Genomic DNA, 16,410 nt, shown 5'->3' on the forward strand with positions numbered 1-16,410 from the left:
ATGTCCAACAGTAGCTCCATCACCGAGTTCCTCCTCCTGGCATTCACAGACACGCGGGAGCTGCAGCTCCTGCACTTCGTGCTCTTCCTGGGCATCTACCTGGCTGCCCTCCTGGGCAACAGCCTCGTCCTTACAGCCATAGCCTGCAACCACCGCCTCCACACCCCCATGTACTTCTTCCTCCTCAACTTTGCCCTCCTCGACCTGGGCTGCATCTCCACCACTCTCCCCAAAGCCATGGCCAATTCCCTCTGGGACACCAGGGCCATTTCCTATGCAGGATGTGCTGCACAGGTCTTCCTGTTTGTCTTCTTGTTTTCAGCAGAATATTCTCTTCTTACTGTCATGGCCTATGACCGCTACATTGCCATCTGCAAGCCCCTGCACTACGGGACTCTCCTGGGCAGCAGAGCTTGTGCCCAGATGGCAGCAGCTGCCTGGGGCAGTGGGATTCTCAATGCTCTGCTGCAAACTGGTAACACATTTTCCCTGCCCCTCTGCCAAGGCAATGCTGTGGACCAGTTCTTCTGTGAAATTCCCCAGATCCTCAAGCTCTCCTGCTCACACTCCTACTTCAGGGAAGTTGGGCTTGTCATGGTTAGTGCATGCTTTGCTTCTGGATGTTTTGTGTTCATTGTGCTCTCCTATGTACAGATCATCAGGGCCGTGCTGAGGAGGCCCTCTGAGCAGGGACAGCACAAAGCCTTTTCCACGTGCCTTCCTCACCTGGCCGTGGTCTGCCTGTTTGTCAGCACTGGAGCTTTTTCTTACCTGAAGCCCCCCTCCATCTCCTTCCCATTCCTGGACCTGGTGGTGGCTGTTCTGTACTCGGTGGTGCCTCCAGTGCTGAACCCCCTCATCTACAGCTTGAGGAATGAGGAGCTCTTGAATTCTGTGAAGAAAGTGATTTCCTGGAGTTTTTTCAATAGTTATAAAATTATTGCCTCTTTCCATAAATGACTCCCAGCATATCCGATGTCAGACCTGTGTTTTGCTTGTTTTCATTTTTATAGGTAATTATTTTTTTTCTGTTCCTGCACACTTTGGGATTTCTCTCACTTCATATGAAGTGGGATGTATTAACTAACTCTAACACTGGAATACAGTGCTACGATCTGTTCAGAAAAGATAGCCATGGAAAGGGTAGGTGGGGTTGTTGCTCTCTATGGATTGATTGCTAAGAGAGACCTCTTAGAAACAGCCACAGACATGTTGAGAGCTTGTGGGTAAAAGCTAAGGACTGGACCAATAAAGGACACCTGGTGGTTGGGGTCTACTCAAAGCTGCCTGGTCAAGGGGAGCCTGTTGATGAGGCTTTCTTGCTTCAGCTATAAGGAGCATCATGCTTGCACACTCTCATGGTAATGGGGGACTTCGACCACCTGGATGTCTCCTGGAAAACCTACACAGCAGGCTGTAAGCAATGCAGGAGACTCCTAGAGTGCATAACTTTCTGGTCCAGGTATTAGACAAACCAACCAGAGAAGTGTTACTTGACCTAGTGCTCACCAACATGGTAGAGCTCTTTAAAGATGTCTCAGAATCACAGAATCATCTAGATTGGAAGAGACCTCCGAGATCACCTAGTCCAACCTCTGACCTAACACTAACAAATCCTCCACTAAACCATATCACTAAGCTCTACATCTAAACGTCTTTTAAAGACATCCAGGGATGGTGACTCAACCATTTCCCTGGACAGCCTATTCCAGTGCCTGGGAAGAGTACAGGGATGCAGTCTAGATGTGCAGGGATGGCATAAGGAAAGCCAAGGCACGGATGGAACTGAGCTTGGTAAGGGATGCAAAGAATAACAAGAAGAGACTCTATAGGTACTTTGCTCTGGAAAGAAAAGACAAGGAGAGAGTATCTCCTCTGATGGATGAGAATGGTGAACTGCTAATGACAGACATGGAGAAGGCTGAGGTACTCAACAATTTCTTTGCCTCAGTCTTCACTGCCAGTCAGGCTTTCAAAGTCTTTTGTTCCCTTAACCTCTAGATGGAGGCTGGGGGAGCAAAGTTGCACACACTGTAAGTGAAGAGGAGGTTTGAGACCACCTGATGTTACTAAACAAGTACAAATCTACAGGGCCTGATGACATGCATCTGAGGGTCCTGAGGGAATTGGCTGATGTAGTTGCCAAGCCACTCTCCATCATATTTGAAAAGTCGTGGCAGTAAGGCAAAGTCCCTGGTGACTGGGAAAAAGAAAGAGGGAAACATCACTCTTAATTAGGCTAGAAAGGAAGATTGGGGGAACTACAGAAGGGTAAGCCTCACCTGGCAAGATCATGCAATGGGTCCTCTTGGAGGCAATGTTAAGGCACATACATGACACGGAGGTGATCTGGGACAGCCAGCATGGCTTCACCAAGGGCAAATGGTGCCTGACCAATCTGGTGGCCTACAATGGAGTGACAGTATCAGTTGACAAGGGAATACTGACCAATGTCATCTACCTGGACCTCTTTAAGGCTCTTAAAACAGTTCTACATGACATCCTGATCTCCAAGTCGGAGACATATGGATTTGATGGCTGGACCATTCATTGGATAAGGTGTTGGCTTGAAGGTCGCACTGGCAGACTATTGATCAATGGCTCTGTGTCCAAGTGGAGGCTGGTGATGAGTGTTATCCCTTAGGGGTCTGTCCTGGGACTGGTATTGTTTAATATCAATAACATAGACAGTGGGATTGAGTGCACCCTCAGCAAGGTTGCTGATGACACTAAGCTGAGTGGTGTGGTTGATACAATAGCAGGAAGAGACACCATCCAAAGGGACCTGGACAGGCTTGAGAAGTAGGCCAACGTGAACCTAATGAGGTTCAACAAGTCCAAGAACAAGGTGCTGCACCTGGGCCAGGGAAATCCTGGATGTGAGTACAGACTAGGAGAAGAACTCACTGAGAGCAGGCCTGCAGAGAGGGACCTGGGGGTTTGGGTGTATGCAAGGCCCAACATGAGCCATCAGTGAGCACTTGTACCCCAGAAGGCCAACCGCATCCTGGGCTGCATCAACAGATGAGTGGCCAGCAGATCAAGGGAGGTGATGGTCTCCGCTCTGCTCTGCCCAGGTGAGGCCCAACTTGGTGTACTGTTGGTGTCCAGTTGGAGGCCAGTCACTAGTGGCGTCCCCCAGGGCTCGGTGCTGGGGCCGGTCCTCTTTAATATCTTCATCGATGATCTGGACGAGGGCATCGAGTGCACCCTCAGTAAGTTCGCAGATGACACCAAGTTAGGTGCGTGTGTCGATCTGCTTGAGGGTAGGAAAGCTCTGCAGGAGGATCTGGATAGGCTGGACCGATGGGCTGAGGTCAACTGCATGAAGTTTAACAAGGCCAAGTGCCGGGTCCTGCACCTGGGGCGCAATAACCCCAAGCAGAGCTACAGGCTGGGAGAGGAATGGTTGGAAAGCTGCCAGGCAGAGAAGGACCTGGGAGTGATGGTGGACAGTCGGCTGAATATGAGCCAGCAGTGTGCTCAGGTGGCCAAGAAGGCCAACGGCATCCTGGCTTGTATTAGGAACAGCGTGACCAGCAGGGCTAGGGAGGTGATCGTCCCCCTGTACTCAGCTCTGGTGAGGCCGCACCTCGAGTACTGTGTTCAGTTTTGGGCCCCTCGCTACAAGAAGGACATCGAGGTGCTTGAGCGGGTGCAGAGAAGGGCGACGAAGCTGGTGAGGGGCCTGGAGAACAAGTCCTACGAGGAGCGGCTGAGGGAGCTGGGCTTGTTCAGCCTGGAGAAGAGGAGGCTCAGGGGTGACCTTATTGCTCTTTACAGATACCTTAAAGGAGGCTGTAGAGAGGTGGGGGTTGGCCTGTTCTCCCACGTGCCTGGTGACAGGACGAGGGGGAATGGGCTTAAGTTGAGCCAGGGGAGTTTTAGGTTAGATGTTAGGAAGAACTTCTTTACAGAAAGGGTTGTGAGGCATTGGAACAGGCTGCCCAGGGAAGTGGTGGAGTCACCATCCCTGGAAGTCTTCAAAAGACGCTTAGATGTACAGCTTAGGGATATGGTTTAGTGGAGGGCTGTTAGCGTTAGGTTGGAGGTTGGACTCGATGACCTTGAGGTCTCTTCCAACCTAGAAAATTCTGTGATTCTGTGATTCTGTGATTCTGTTTCCAGGACTGCAGCTTCCAGAACAAGAAGGGTTTGGATCTGTTAGAATAGGTCCATTTGCTGTCCTAATGAACTATCTTTATCTCAACCCACATGCTTTCATTTCTTTCTGCTTCTCTCCCCCATCCCAGAGACAGAAGAGGGTGAGTGAGAGAATGGCTCTGTGGTGCTTAGCTGCCAGACGGGTCAAACCACAACACCTGCACTTAAAATGACTGTTGGGACCCTGAGAAACTCATGCTGGGTCATGTGTGACAAACTCAGACTGAAAGACTCTAGAGCAGGTGACTTTGAGTGGCTGTGGCAGATCCCAGCATCTTGCTCCAGTCTGGGAATATGTCCCCTTCCAACTAGGGAAATTAGAATGGATTAATATGAACAGACCCATCAGGTCAATATGCACAGTAAGGGGAAGTAATAGTTGTTGTGCTGTAGCTGCAGCAGGCAATAGGCCTTGGACTGAGCCTCAGAAGGCTCAAGCAGATCTAATCCAGTTTACCCATGAGCTAAGACAAACACTGTGAGCAGAGTGAAGGACACGGAGTGGTGCCCTCCCATGAAGGAGGATGCAGAGCACAGTTGTAAGAGGCGTCTTGCTTGTGCCACGGCCGACACAGGTTCAGTTGAAGTGAAAGCCCCAGCCCCGGACAATGGAGTGAAGGTCCTTCGGCACAACTGCAGAAAGACTTTGCAAGATGTCTGCCAGTGACAGCTTGAAACACCAAATGCAGCTTGGTGGTAGTAGGTCCTTTTGGCACATGGGCAGTTGTCCTCCCTGGCAAAACCACCACGGAGGCCACCACTGCAAAGCTGCTGTGTAACACCGACTTTTGTCCCCGGGGTCCAGACAGGGGAGAGGGGAGAGGCAGGCTGTGGGGAGGGGGCTGGAGTGAGGTCACTGCCACTGCAGCAGCCTGATTGGCCCTCAGAAGGGCTGGCCGGCAGGCACTGTGACATCATCCCGCGAATCAGAGAGCCCCCTGGGCAGCAATGCCGTCACTGCAGAGGGGAGGGCGAGGGGCTGGCAGAGCCCCATCGAGGGGCTGGCTGGGGGTCCCCTCTGCTACAGCCACCTGATGGAGCGGGGCAGGCAGGAGGGCAGGCAGGGCTCATGACCACCTTGCTCAGGACGATCCCTGGGTGAGCTGGGTGACAAAATCTGAGCTTTAGCTCCAGCAAAAGCTCTTCTCTTTGCTCTTGACTTTTCTCGATAACATCACTTCCAGGTGAGCTCTGCCCTTGCTAAATCCATATCTCTGTCTCCACCATAAATTTCTGTTTTTGGAGCCTGTCCTTGCTGTCACCCCCTGCCAGCTCCTTCGTGGCTCCTTTCAGTGCCCTGTCCCTGCATCGTCCCAGCCCCACTGCCCCACACATGGTCCCACAGCCATGATGCCAAGGCACTGCACATGGCAGTGCACAGTCAGGGCTTGGTCAAGGTCCCGCCGTTACAATCCTAAAGGCACCCTCAGGGTCCCTTCCTGCCATGGCCCTCCTGCCTTTGCAGCCTTCTCCAGCCCATGGCACCTGCCCTGACCCAGCCATGTCCCATGGGGGCCTCTGCAAACAGCCCTGCTCCAGGTCTGCACGGCTCTGGGCCAGGACAGAGGCCGACAGAGCTGGCTGTTCCCCCAACACAGACCTTGAGCTCTCCCACCTCCCTGATCTCTGCCCACCTCCTTGCCCTCATCCCAGCCCAGTGGCAGTGGTCCTCAGGGTAGTGCCCACCGCAGGCTGCTGCAGGGCTCTGGGCACTGCCATCACAGTCACAGCCCCTCTGAAGGGCACAGCAGCTCCTGGGGCATAGAGGGCTCAGCCACAGAGATGTTGACATCCATATCACCAGCGTACAGAGGTCAGTGTCCCCTGCAGTGTCCCCTGCCCTCCTCAGCAGCAGATCCCCAAGAGATCTGTAGCCCCTCGGTGCCATCCACGGGACTCCCCAGGCATTTCCTGCAGCCCCGGGGCCAGGGCAGCCTGCCCCAACCAGCTGCAGCCAGAAGGGGGTTTGCGGTTCCCATTAGTTCCTCATCAGCTGAGGGTGGGTCTCAAACAAAGAGATTTCAGTAAGTTCATTTATTTTGTTTATATACACAAAGAACCTGGTTCCTCATTTACATGAACATTCACGAAAGATGTGTTGGTACTTATGTAGAAAGGGATGAATAAAGACATTTGTAGAAAACAGTTCCACAAGAAGAAAAATTAACAAATCAAAACAAAGTGAAAACAAACAGTCACCTCTGAAGTAAAACGAGGCTTTGACTGACATGACATAAAATACACTAGATCTGTAGAAGAAGAAAAGAAGCAGTCCATAATTGCTGAAGGGTCAGTCAGTTTCCTCAGCACATCCTGAAAACCCTCCATGACATCACTTTCCTGATGGCACCCTTGAGTTCCTCGTTCCTCATACTGTAGATGAGGGGGTTCACTACTGGAGGCATCACTGAGTACAGAACTGCCATCACCAGGTCCTGAGATGGGAGGGAGATGGAGGGGGGCTGCAGGTACGCAAAAAAGACGGTGCTGATAAACAGGGAGACCACGGACAGGTGAGGGAGGCATGTGGAAAAGGCTTTGTGTCGGCCCCGCTCAGAGGGCATCCTCAGCACAGCCCTGAAGATCTGCAGGTAGGAGAAAAGAATGAAAACAAAACACCCCAAAAACAGAGAACTACTAAATGGAAGCCCAACTGCCATGATGTAGGAGTCAGAGCAAGAGAGCTTCAGGATCTGGGGGACTTCACAGAAGAACTAGTTCACAGCATTGCCTTGGCAGAGGGGCAGGGAAAATGTATTGGCAGTGTGAAGCAGAGCATAGAGAACCCCACTGCCCCAGGCAGCTGCTGCCATCTGGGCACAAGCTCTCCTGTCCAGGAGGCTCCTATAGTGAAGGGGCTTGCAGATGGCAATGTAGTGGTCATAGGACATGACAGTGAGAACATAAAACTCTGCTGACATTAAAAAGAAAAAAAAGACCTGTGCAGCACATCCTGTGTAGGAAATGGCCCTGGTGTCCCAGAGGGAATTGGCCATGGCTTTGGGGACAGTGGTGAAGATGCAGCCCAGGTTGAGGAGGGTGAGATTGAGGAGGAAGAAGTACATGGGGGTGTGGAGGCGGTGGTCAAAGGCTACGGCGTTGAGGATGAGGCCGTTGCCCAGGAGGGCAGCCAGGTAGATGCCCAGGAAGAGCACGAAGTACACGAGCTGCAGCTCCCGTGTGTCTGCAAATGCCAGCAGGAGGAATGCAGTGATGGAACTACTGTTGGACATGTGCTGCCATTGGCATGGAGACCTGTTAATGGAGAAGAAATATTTGGGGAGACCTCTATGAGCAAAACCTGTTCCTTACAGAAAGCTCCCAAATTGCTGTTTCTCTTTCAGGAACACTTTTCCTGGTCCCCTACTTCAGCTGAGGTCAGAGCTGGCTGAGGGTTACACTGGGAGCACAAGACTCTGCAGGAGATATTCCTTCCCTGCAGCAAGTAAATTGTATCTTGGTGATCTCAGGTCAACTACACTTGGTATATCAAGGTGTTTTTCAGAAAAGTTCCTAGAAAGACACCCAACTGCAGAGCAGGTCTTGGTGGATATTTTCTGTATTTTTTGAACTTCATCTTGTAAAGCTTTGTACAGAAGTAGCGTACTTGTTCTTGTAAAGAAGTTTTGTACTTCTTTTGTAAAGAAGTGCTCTAAGGCAGAAATCCATAGTATACTGCCCACCAAGAGAAATTCTGGGGCTACTCGAGGCAAAGGGACTGTCCAGCAGTGCAAAGTGTCGAAAGCTGGTGCATCTGTTAGTTCTGATTTCAGCTGCCCTTTATAGGCACCTCTGGAGGATGATCACACTCAGGTGTTCCCCTGAAAAGAACCTGGATGCTGCTGAGAGCAGAGGAATCCAGGCTCAAAGGGCAGATCTCCAAACTCCTCACCTCATCGTACCTGAGGAGGATCTCTGCTCTCTGCTCTTCTCCAGGGACAGAGAGGGATCACAGCAGCTGCCCACATTCAGGCATCCAGCAGCAATAGTATGGCCTTAGGACTGATGTGTCTTCTCCATGGGGCTGCTAGGTAACACAGAGCTGCTAGGGCAGAGCTGTGCCGTTGTGCATGGCAGCCTGCAGCCCAGCAGAAGTCCTGATGACACTATGGCTAGAGGTTGAAGGTGCAAGAGAAACGAAAGCAGGGGATAGCTCCAGGGAAGGTGTCTCCAGTGCAAGGATGGCAGGGAGATGCCCAAATCCCTTCTGCCATGGAGATACTGGGAGCAGCTCCCTCTCACTCCCTGCCCATGGCTCTGCTGCCTGCAGCTGTGCCTGCCTGCAGCTGGGTCTCTGTCCCCACGCCTCCTGCCTGCAGCTCACAGCCCCCATCCCACCCACTGGGTGCTCAGCTCTGCCCTGCAGACACCTCCTGGCAGCAGGGCTCTGCCCAGGGGCAGCTCACTGGGGGCACGTCCTAGAGACCAGGTCACACAGACCCTGCTGACACTGTGCAAGGGGTGGTGGAGCTTTCTATGGGCTGAGGGGCAGGAAAGGGACTTGATGGGGGTCATTGGAACCTCCTTAGGATGCCTTAGGACTGTCAGGCTTTTCTAGGAAATAATATTATATTTTGCTATTTCTACTGAGCCAAAAAGAAAACTAAAAGCAGAGGCTAAGGAAAGATGAGAGTGAAGTTCCCTTTGAAATTCCCTTGGTGTGCTGTGGAGCTGTGAGCAGGCTGCCCCAGGCAGCAGCCTCCCACCAGCGGCAGGACCCTGCCCTGACAGGGGGGCTCCTTCCACCCACAGCTTCTCTTTGCAGTGCCCTGGGCAGCTCCCCGGACAGGCTGAGTGCTGAGCCTGGCAGGCGGCAGAGGCCCTGGCCTGGCACACAGCCCCTGGGGCACAGCAGGGACCCTGCTCTGCACCACAGCCCTGGACACCCATGCCTGCACCCCTGCCTTCTCCTGTCTCCAGCCAGAAACTCACTGGGTGCAGGGCTGGGAATTCTCCCGCAGTGAGCTCTGGGCATCCTGCCACTTCTGCCTGCCTTTAAGCACTGTGTCTCTGCAGGCAGTGCCCCCAGCCCTGCTGCGCTGTGCAGAGGAGCTGCTTCTGGGCAGAGCTGTCTCTCTGCCCCCCACCAGGCTCCCTGCACATGGCCCTGGGGCTGCAGGGGAACCTGATGGGAAATGGCCTGAAGGAATCCCTGGAGTTTCTTCCCTCCCCTGGCACACACACTTTTTGACAGCATGCTAATTTCTCCTTATAGGCTAGGAATCAACTTTCTTTATCCTGTTTCTTGGTCCTCTTTACAAGCAGGACACATAACCCAGATGTGCCCCAATGCCCTCACCCTGGGGCACAGGCAGGAGGAGCTGGATCCCAATCTGTTGTCACAGGGCTGGGACATTGATAGAAGAGCTGCTGAGGTGTCAGGGGACATGTCCCTCAGCTTGGGGTGCTGTGCTGGATAGGGACATATGGATGGGGGGATGAACAACAGGATGTTGTCCTCCATTTGAAGGAGCCACTCCTCTATGGGATGGGCAGCAGGTTGGCAGAGCCCTTGGATGACAGTCAAAATGTCAGTTAGTCAGGGTGACAGCATGGCAGGAAAATCTCTGAATCTAAATCTCTTTAGTCAGGCTGAAGAATTGGGGAAAGTCTTATGGAAGCCATTAGAGTAAGTTGAGTGCAATGACCCTGTGTCATACTGGGGGCCTTTAATCACTGAGTGTCACAGGACAGTGACAGTGCTCTGTGCAAACATTCCAAATGTTTTCTATGGGTTCTTGGAGACAGCTTCTGTGCACAGGTGCCAGATGGGCCAGCCTAGCTGATGTTCACCAGGATCTGGGACTTGCAAACATGAAAAATTGTGTCTTGACACTCCTCTTGAAAAATGCATGTTGTAGTCCAGCTGCTTTTCAGCACATGGAAAGAGATGAGGTTTCATCAGGTACATCAGTGTGCAGTACGGTCAGGGGCTGTAGTCCTGCCTTCAGCATGCCACAGGTCTCCTGGAATGAGAGCGCTTAGATCCTAAATCAGGATGGGTTCCTCCTCCACTGTGGACACTGAGACACAAGTGGTCTCCTGCAGGCAGATCTGGCAGCCCAGCTGCAAGGGGCAGGCTGCCCCTCCACCTCAGCCCCTTCTGTGGTCTCCACCTCCTCCGAAGGCCAAAAGCTGTGGGCCATGGAGAGGCTGTGGCAGCCTACAGGAGAGCATGGCATCCGTCCTAGACCATTCTCACCACTTCCCTTTTTGTCTGCAGTACTGCCCTACTCTCTCTCATCATGACATGTTGAGGGTATGTCTGCCCTTCCCTTGTGTACCACCTCTGTCTCCTGCATGGCAGACTGGGGGATGATGCTGAGGCCCTGGCATGTACTCCAATTCACTCTGTAAAACCCATCCTTCTTTCAGAAGTGAGTTCCATGCAGTGAAGAGTTCGGTCACTCCGAGGGGCTGTTCCATCCCAGGTGCCTTCGCTCCCATCTTTTGAAAAATCCAAGCCCCAGGACAAGCCTGAAACCCAACCATCATGGGAGGGCTCCCAACAGCAAAAGCATGTTGTTAAAAGGGGGCAGTAGTGGTATCTCCAGGGCTCCACTTCCTTTATTCCATGGCCTTTGCCACCATTTAGAGATGTCCCTGATCTGTTCCTGATCCTGAAAAGAACTGGGCAGAAGGGAAGTTCATCTCTCATGTCTCTCCTGAGCTGTGCCATCTCCATGCTGCTGACTTCACAGGCCTTCAAATGACATGGGCTGATGCCACAGGGGGATGCCCTGCATCACCAGGATATCGTCACTGGAGCTGCGGCAGTGCCGGCACTTCCCTGCAAGGCCTGGTCCCTGCTGGGCACTGCTTGGGTGCTCCCCAGCGCAAGGTAGAGCGGGACAATCACCTCCCTCAACTGACTAGCAATGCCGTGCTTGATGCACCTCAGGATATGGTTGGCCCTCCTCACTGCCAGGGCACACTACTGGCTCATATTCAGCTTGCTATCAACCAAAACCCCCAGATCCCTCTCTGAAAGGCTGCTCTCCAGTGTCTCGTCACCCAAGGAACAGAGTTCCCCTGAAGGAGAGCAGTACAAGGGGAAGGGTTTCTGGCACACTCCTGAGAGGCCTGTGGGAGCTGCAGGCCACACCAGTCTCTGAGACACTAGACAACTTTCCACCAAGATGCAGATCCCAAAGAGGCACCAGCTGCCAGGAAATCCTGGCCCTGATTTGTCCCCCATCATGAGGAGACATTGAGCCATGGCCAGATGAGCCCTAGGGCTCAGGGTAGCCCTAGCATGAGGATCCACGAGTCCTGACTGCCGCATTGTTCCCTAAGTCCAGCTGGACTCTCAGGCTAGGATCCCACAGCAGCCACCAGCCCTGTCCAGCCTCCCCCACAGCCCACGACTTACACCTTTGGACAGTTGACAGCCCCTGTGTCACCCCTTGAGAAGGAGCTCCTGACATCCTTACCTTTCGAGGAGAGCTGCAGGAGCCCTGAGAACACGGCAGTAAGGGTGGAAGTAATGGTCACTCTCCAGGAGCCCTTCATGCTGCTGGCCCTCAGCTCAGGACAAGGGATGCCCACCCTGGCTCCTCAACCACAACTCCTCTGTAAGGTGCCCCTGCTCCTTTGCCCATCAGCGAGGGTTGGGTTTTGTGACATCAGGGCTCCATGCACAACAGAAAACTGTGATTTTATTGGTGTAAGCCTGAAGATTGTCTACATTTTTTTTTTAAGAATTTCAAAAATTTCATTTCAATCAGCACACTGCAATCAGCTGAAATGATTGAACACTTCTAATACAATATCTGAGGTGTCCCATGAAATCAAAATGATCATATTTAATGATGTCTATTACAGCAGGAGAAAAAATATTGATCTTCCCTTGGCATTGCCAGAACTCTGTCTCTTGTGCACCGCATTTTATCTTCCCCGTCAGAGAATCATAGAATCATAAGCCAAAGTTGGAAAATACCTCCAAAATCAGCTGGTCCAACTGTTGCCCTACTGCCAATGTCACCCACTAAACCATGCTCTTAAGCACCATGTCCAGCTTTTCCTTGAACACCCCCAGGGACAGTGACTCCACCACTTCCCTGGGCAACCCGTCCCAATGCCTGACTACTCTTTCTGAGAAGAAATATCTCCTAATTTCTAACCTAATACCCACCCCCGATACAATTTGAGGCCATTCCCTCGAGTTCTATCACTAGTTTCCTGTGAGAAGAGGCCACCACTCAGCTCCCCACCACTTTCTTTCAGGTAGCTGTAGAGAGCAACAAGGTCTCCCCTGAGCCTCCTCTTCACCAGACTAAACAACCCAAGTTCCCTCAGTTGCTCCTCATAGCACTTGTTTTCCAGGCCCTTCATGAGGTTTGTAGCCCTTCTCTGGACATGCTCCAGCACCTCGATACCCTTCTGGAAGTGAGGGGCCCAAAACTGAACACAGTACTCGAGGTGTGGCCTCACCAGCGCCACTTTGCCCCAAGCCTGTAGCATTGCATAGGGTTATTTTGAGCAAAGGGCAGAACCTGGCAATTAGCCATGATAAACCTCATCCCACTGGCTTCTGCCCATCGATCCAACCTGCCCAGGTCCCCCTGCAGGGCCTTCCTACACTCCAGCAGTTCAACATTTCCCCCCAACTTGGTGTCATCTGCAACTTACTGAGGGTGCACTCAATTCCCACATCCAAATCATCAATAAAGATATTAAAGAGGATGGGCCCCAACATCAACTGCTGGGGAACACCACTGGTGACTGCTCGCCAGCTGGATTTCATTCTGTTCACCACTACTCTCTGGGCCTATCCGTCCAGCCAGCTTTTAACCCAGCATAGAGTGTGCCTGTCCAAACCACGGGCTGCCAGCTTTTCCAGGAGAATACTGTGGGAGATTGTGTCAAAGGCCTTGCTGAAGTCTAGGTAGACTATGTCAACAGGCTTTCCCTCATCCCCCAGGCAGGTTACTGGTCATTGAAGGAGATGAGGTTGGTCAGGCAGGACTAGCCTTTCAGGTATTTCCAGCTGGCCTGATTAAACAGACCATATCAGACCTTTCCAGCAGACTATGTGGACACGTGCAGTTTCCATTATTCTGCAGAGTTTCCCTCCACTTGCTCTTTGGTCATTCAGATACTTCTCATGCATCGAGTTGCTTCTTGGGACTTCAGGGGAATTCCACTTGCCTGTATTTCAGTAGCCTCTCTCATCATCCATGTAAACAACTCTGTAGATGTATTTCTCATTTACCAATTCCCATCTATTTGAATCAAATGTTTTTTGTACGCTTATCCCCTGTGCATGGTGCAACTTGGATATGGCCCACTTTTGTGGACTTTTTTTTTTTACTATTTTTTTTAACTTGTGTTTCTTTACTGTATTTTTTTGTTAAGTATTAATAACAAAGACACACACATAAAAGACAAGAAAAAACTGTTTGCATCTACTTTTCTCTGGTAAGGAGGCAGCAGCTGGTGCAGAGAAGCTGTAACATCCACCTGCAGACTTCAGTGGAGAAGTCTGGTGTACTTAAAAGTGATGCAAGTCACGGTGGAAGATGTGAGAAGTGGTGGGGATGGAGAGCTGAGCACCAAGGTTGCCCATACAGTCTAGGACTTCAAGGGAATGCGTTTCCTATCCATTCAGACCTCCTTAGGAGACACTTTGGATCAATGTCAACTACTGAATGCTGCTAAATTAAATAAGCTTACATATGAAAATGTTGTTTTGTAAAGTGGTCATTGAAAACTTCCTCTTTAACTACACTTTTGAAAACTCACTAATTAACTGTACAAGTCTGGAAGACTGGATAAAAATGGCTGAATTGTAATGAGCCCCATGGTGCATTTGGTGCTGAGTCCATAAGCTTCAGGTAGTAAGAAGAGAATGATGTAACTTCAGGAGAAGTTCAAGTCAGAAGGAGACTTTGAAGTGTCTAGGAGTATTAATGGGCCCCAGTGAGGGTCATTACTGACTAAGCCTCCCCATGGACTTGTTAGAGCACACAATGTGAGGCCATGTTGCAGGTAGACAAAGGCACTGGGCAGGAGACTCTGATGCTGAGTAAAGGCCTTGTTTTTTTTAGTGAAGCAGAAAGGCCAAGCCCTGGCCCCCAGCCCCTGGGCAGGGAGGTCCTGTTCCTCACCCATGGCTCAGGGCTCTTCCTGGGGCAGTGGGGTGTGTGATGTTGTGTGAAGGACAATGCTATGACACCTGCTGGCCTCCTCACTGGGTTGCTGCTCTGCACTGTCCTATCCCTTCCCACTTTTCCCTGCAGGCACCCAACTTGCTTCTCCACATTGCTCTCACCCTGGCATTTCCTTACTTTCACTATCTGCCCACCCTCCATTCGCTGTCCTTTGAAACACAGTGGCATGGGCTGACCACAGACTCCTTCTTGGTGATGTCAGGCACCACAGCACTACCCTTTCAGTGACATTTCCTCCTCCTCATGCCCACTCTTCACCTTCCAAGCAGCACTTTGTAGCAGTTTTGACACTATTCTGCTGTTTCTCAGCACCAGAGAAAGCTTTATCATCAACAAACCACTTTTTTAGCAGATGTCCAGAGATGTCAGCCTTCTGGAGCCCTATGGCCTGACCAGACAGAAGAAACCTCGCCATGATCTTCCAAACCATATACCTGCTGCTGGCCTTCCAGTTTCCCAGGTAGATGTGACAAAGTTGCGTGCCTCTTGCTGTCCCACCATGTGCTTAGGCAGAAGGGATGTGAAAACCCACACCCAAGGCCTCTTCCTGCATGGGGCCTGTCAGGCTCTCAGACAGAGGGCATCTCACAATCAGTGTGCCAAGCAGGTGCCTTCTGCTGCCTTATCAGGGATGCTGGCAGGTGTAAGTTGAAAAGCACAGATGTCAGCCAGGAGGCAAGGGCTGACACAGCAGCTGCTTCAGGAAGAGGTCGCCTCATAGGCCCTGTCCCCAGCCCTGTTAATGCTGCTGGCCTGTCAGCTCCAGAGTCAGAGGTGACCAGACGGTTCCAATGGATTTGAAGTTTCTGAGGCACAACAGACCTCCAAATAATACACCCACATAGCACCCTGGTTGTGAGCCTGGACTGGACCTGATTAAAAGGAAAAAATTAAATGGAATTTATCAATATTTGTTCTACTATTGCTTCAAATATAGAAACCATCTTCAAATGAAATGCACTAATTTTCAGAATTTTTAGGCTTGTCTATGAAGTCTCATCCAAATTTGCACACATTCCTTCCTAAAACCTTGAATAGTGAAACTGTGTTCCTAGTGCAACTGTATTCCCAGGACATGCGTGTATTGGCACATTGCACATCTCCACCTCAGATCTAAAATGGAGCAGAGAGCAATGAAGCTTACAGGGGATGGATAGGTCCTGCCTTTAGCTCTTTGCTGTCCACCAATGGTCACACCTGCTAGGACTTCCCTTTCGTCCTTCCTCTTTATGAGCTGGCCAAATCTTTATGGGGTGTACAGTTGCATAGCACCATGGCTCTCCATGTGCCAGACTCCAAGCAATACCCAGAAACCCAGAGCACAGCCTTAGAAAGAGGCCCAGAGCACAACTGAGGAAGGCAAATGTGACTCCTATCTTGCACAAAGGCAAGACAGAGGTCCCAGGGAACTAGAGGCCAGACAGCCTTTCCTCAGATCCTGGGCAGGTGATGGAGCAGCTAATCCTGAAAAACATTTCCAAGCACATGGGGGATAACAAAGTGATCAGGAGTGGTCGGCCTGGATTCATCAAGTATTTATTGAGACTTAACTACTGGATAACCTTCTCCAATGAAAAGACTGCCTTGGTAAATGAGGGGAGAGGAGGAGATGCTGTCTGCCTTGTCTTTAGAAAGGCTTTTCACATGTTTCCCATAACATCCTGATAGAGAAGCTGATTAAGTCTGGTCAGAATGAGGAGGCAGTGAGGTGGACTAGAAAGTTCCCACATGGACAGGCTCATAGTCCTGTGGCATGTAGTCTAGTTGGAAGTCAGTCACAAGCAGGACACTGTGAGGGCAATAGTGGGTCCTATCCTATCCATTCATTCTCCAGCCATTCTTTAATGTCGTGATCCTGTGTGGATGATATGGACTGGAATTTTAATAAACATCTGGGTTCAGAGGGTGGTTACCAGATATACACACTCTGGCTGAAGGTCTTTCAGTACTGTGCAAACAGGGAGTCAATACTGGACCAATATTATTTAACAAGTTTATTCATGACTTGTAAAATGGGACAAGTTGGCAGATGATATGAATCTGAGAGCAGTGGCTGACACACAAGATGGTTTTG

The 16,410-nt window shown here is 51.1% G+C and overlaps 1 protein-coding gene across 1 annotated transcript; it reads left to right on the plus strand.

Annotated features, from left to right (window-relative positions):
• LOC311425623 (olfactory receptor 14C36-like) lies at positions 1–4,173 on the plus strand (the record flags this gene model as incomplete). Its single annotated transcript, XM_084501564.1, has 2 exons — positions 1–903; positions 4,129–4,173. The coding sequence occupies 2 exons, from the start codon at positions 1–3 to the stop codon at positions 4,171–4,173; spliced, it is 948 nt and encodes a 315-aa protein (XP_084357690.1).
• Between the last annotated feature and the right edge of the window lie 12,237 nt (positions 4,174–16,410).

The sequence above is a fragment of the Aythya ferina genome (assembly GCF_964211825.1).
Source record: "Aythya ferina genome assembly, chromosome: 32".
In the NCBI taxonomy this organism is placed as follows: Eukaryota; Metazoa; Chordata; class Aves; order Anseriformes; family Anatidae; genus Aythya; species Aythya ferina.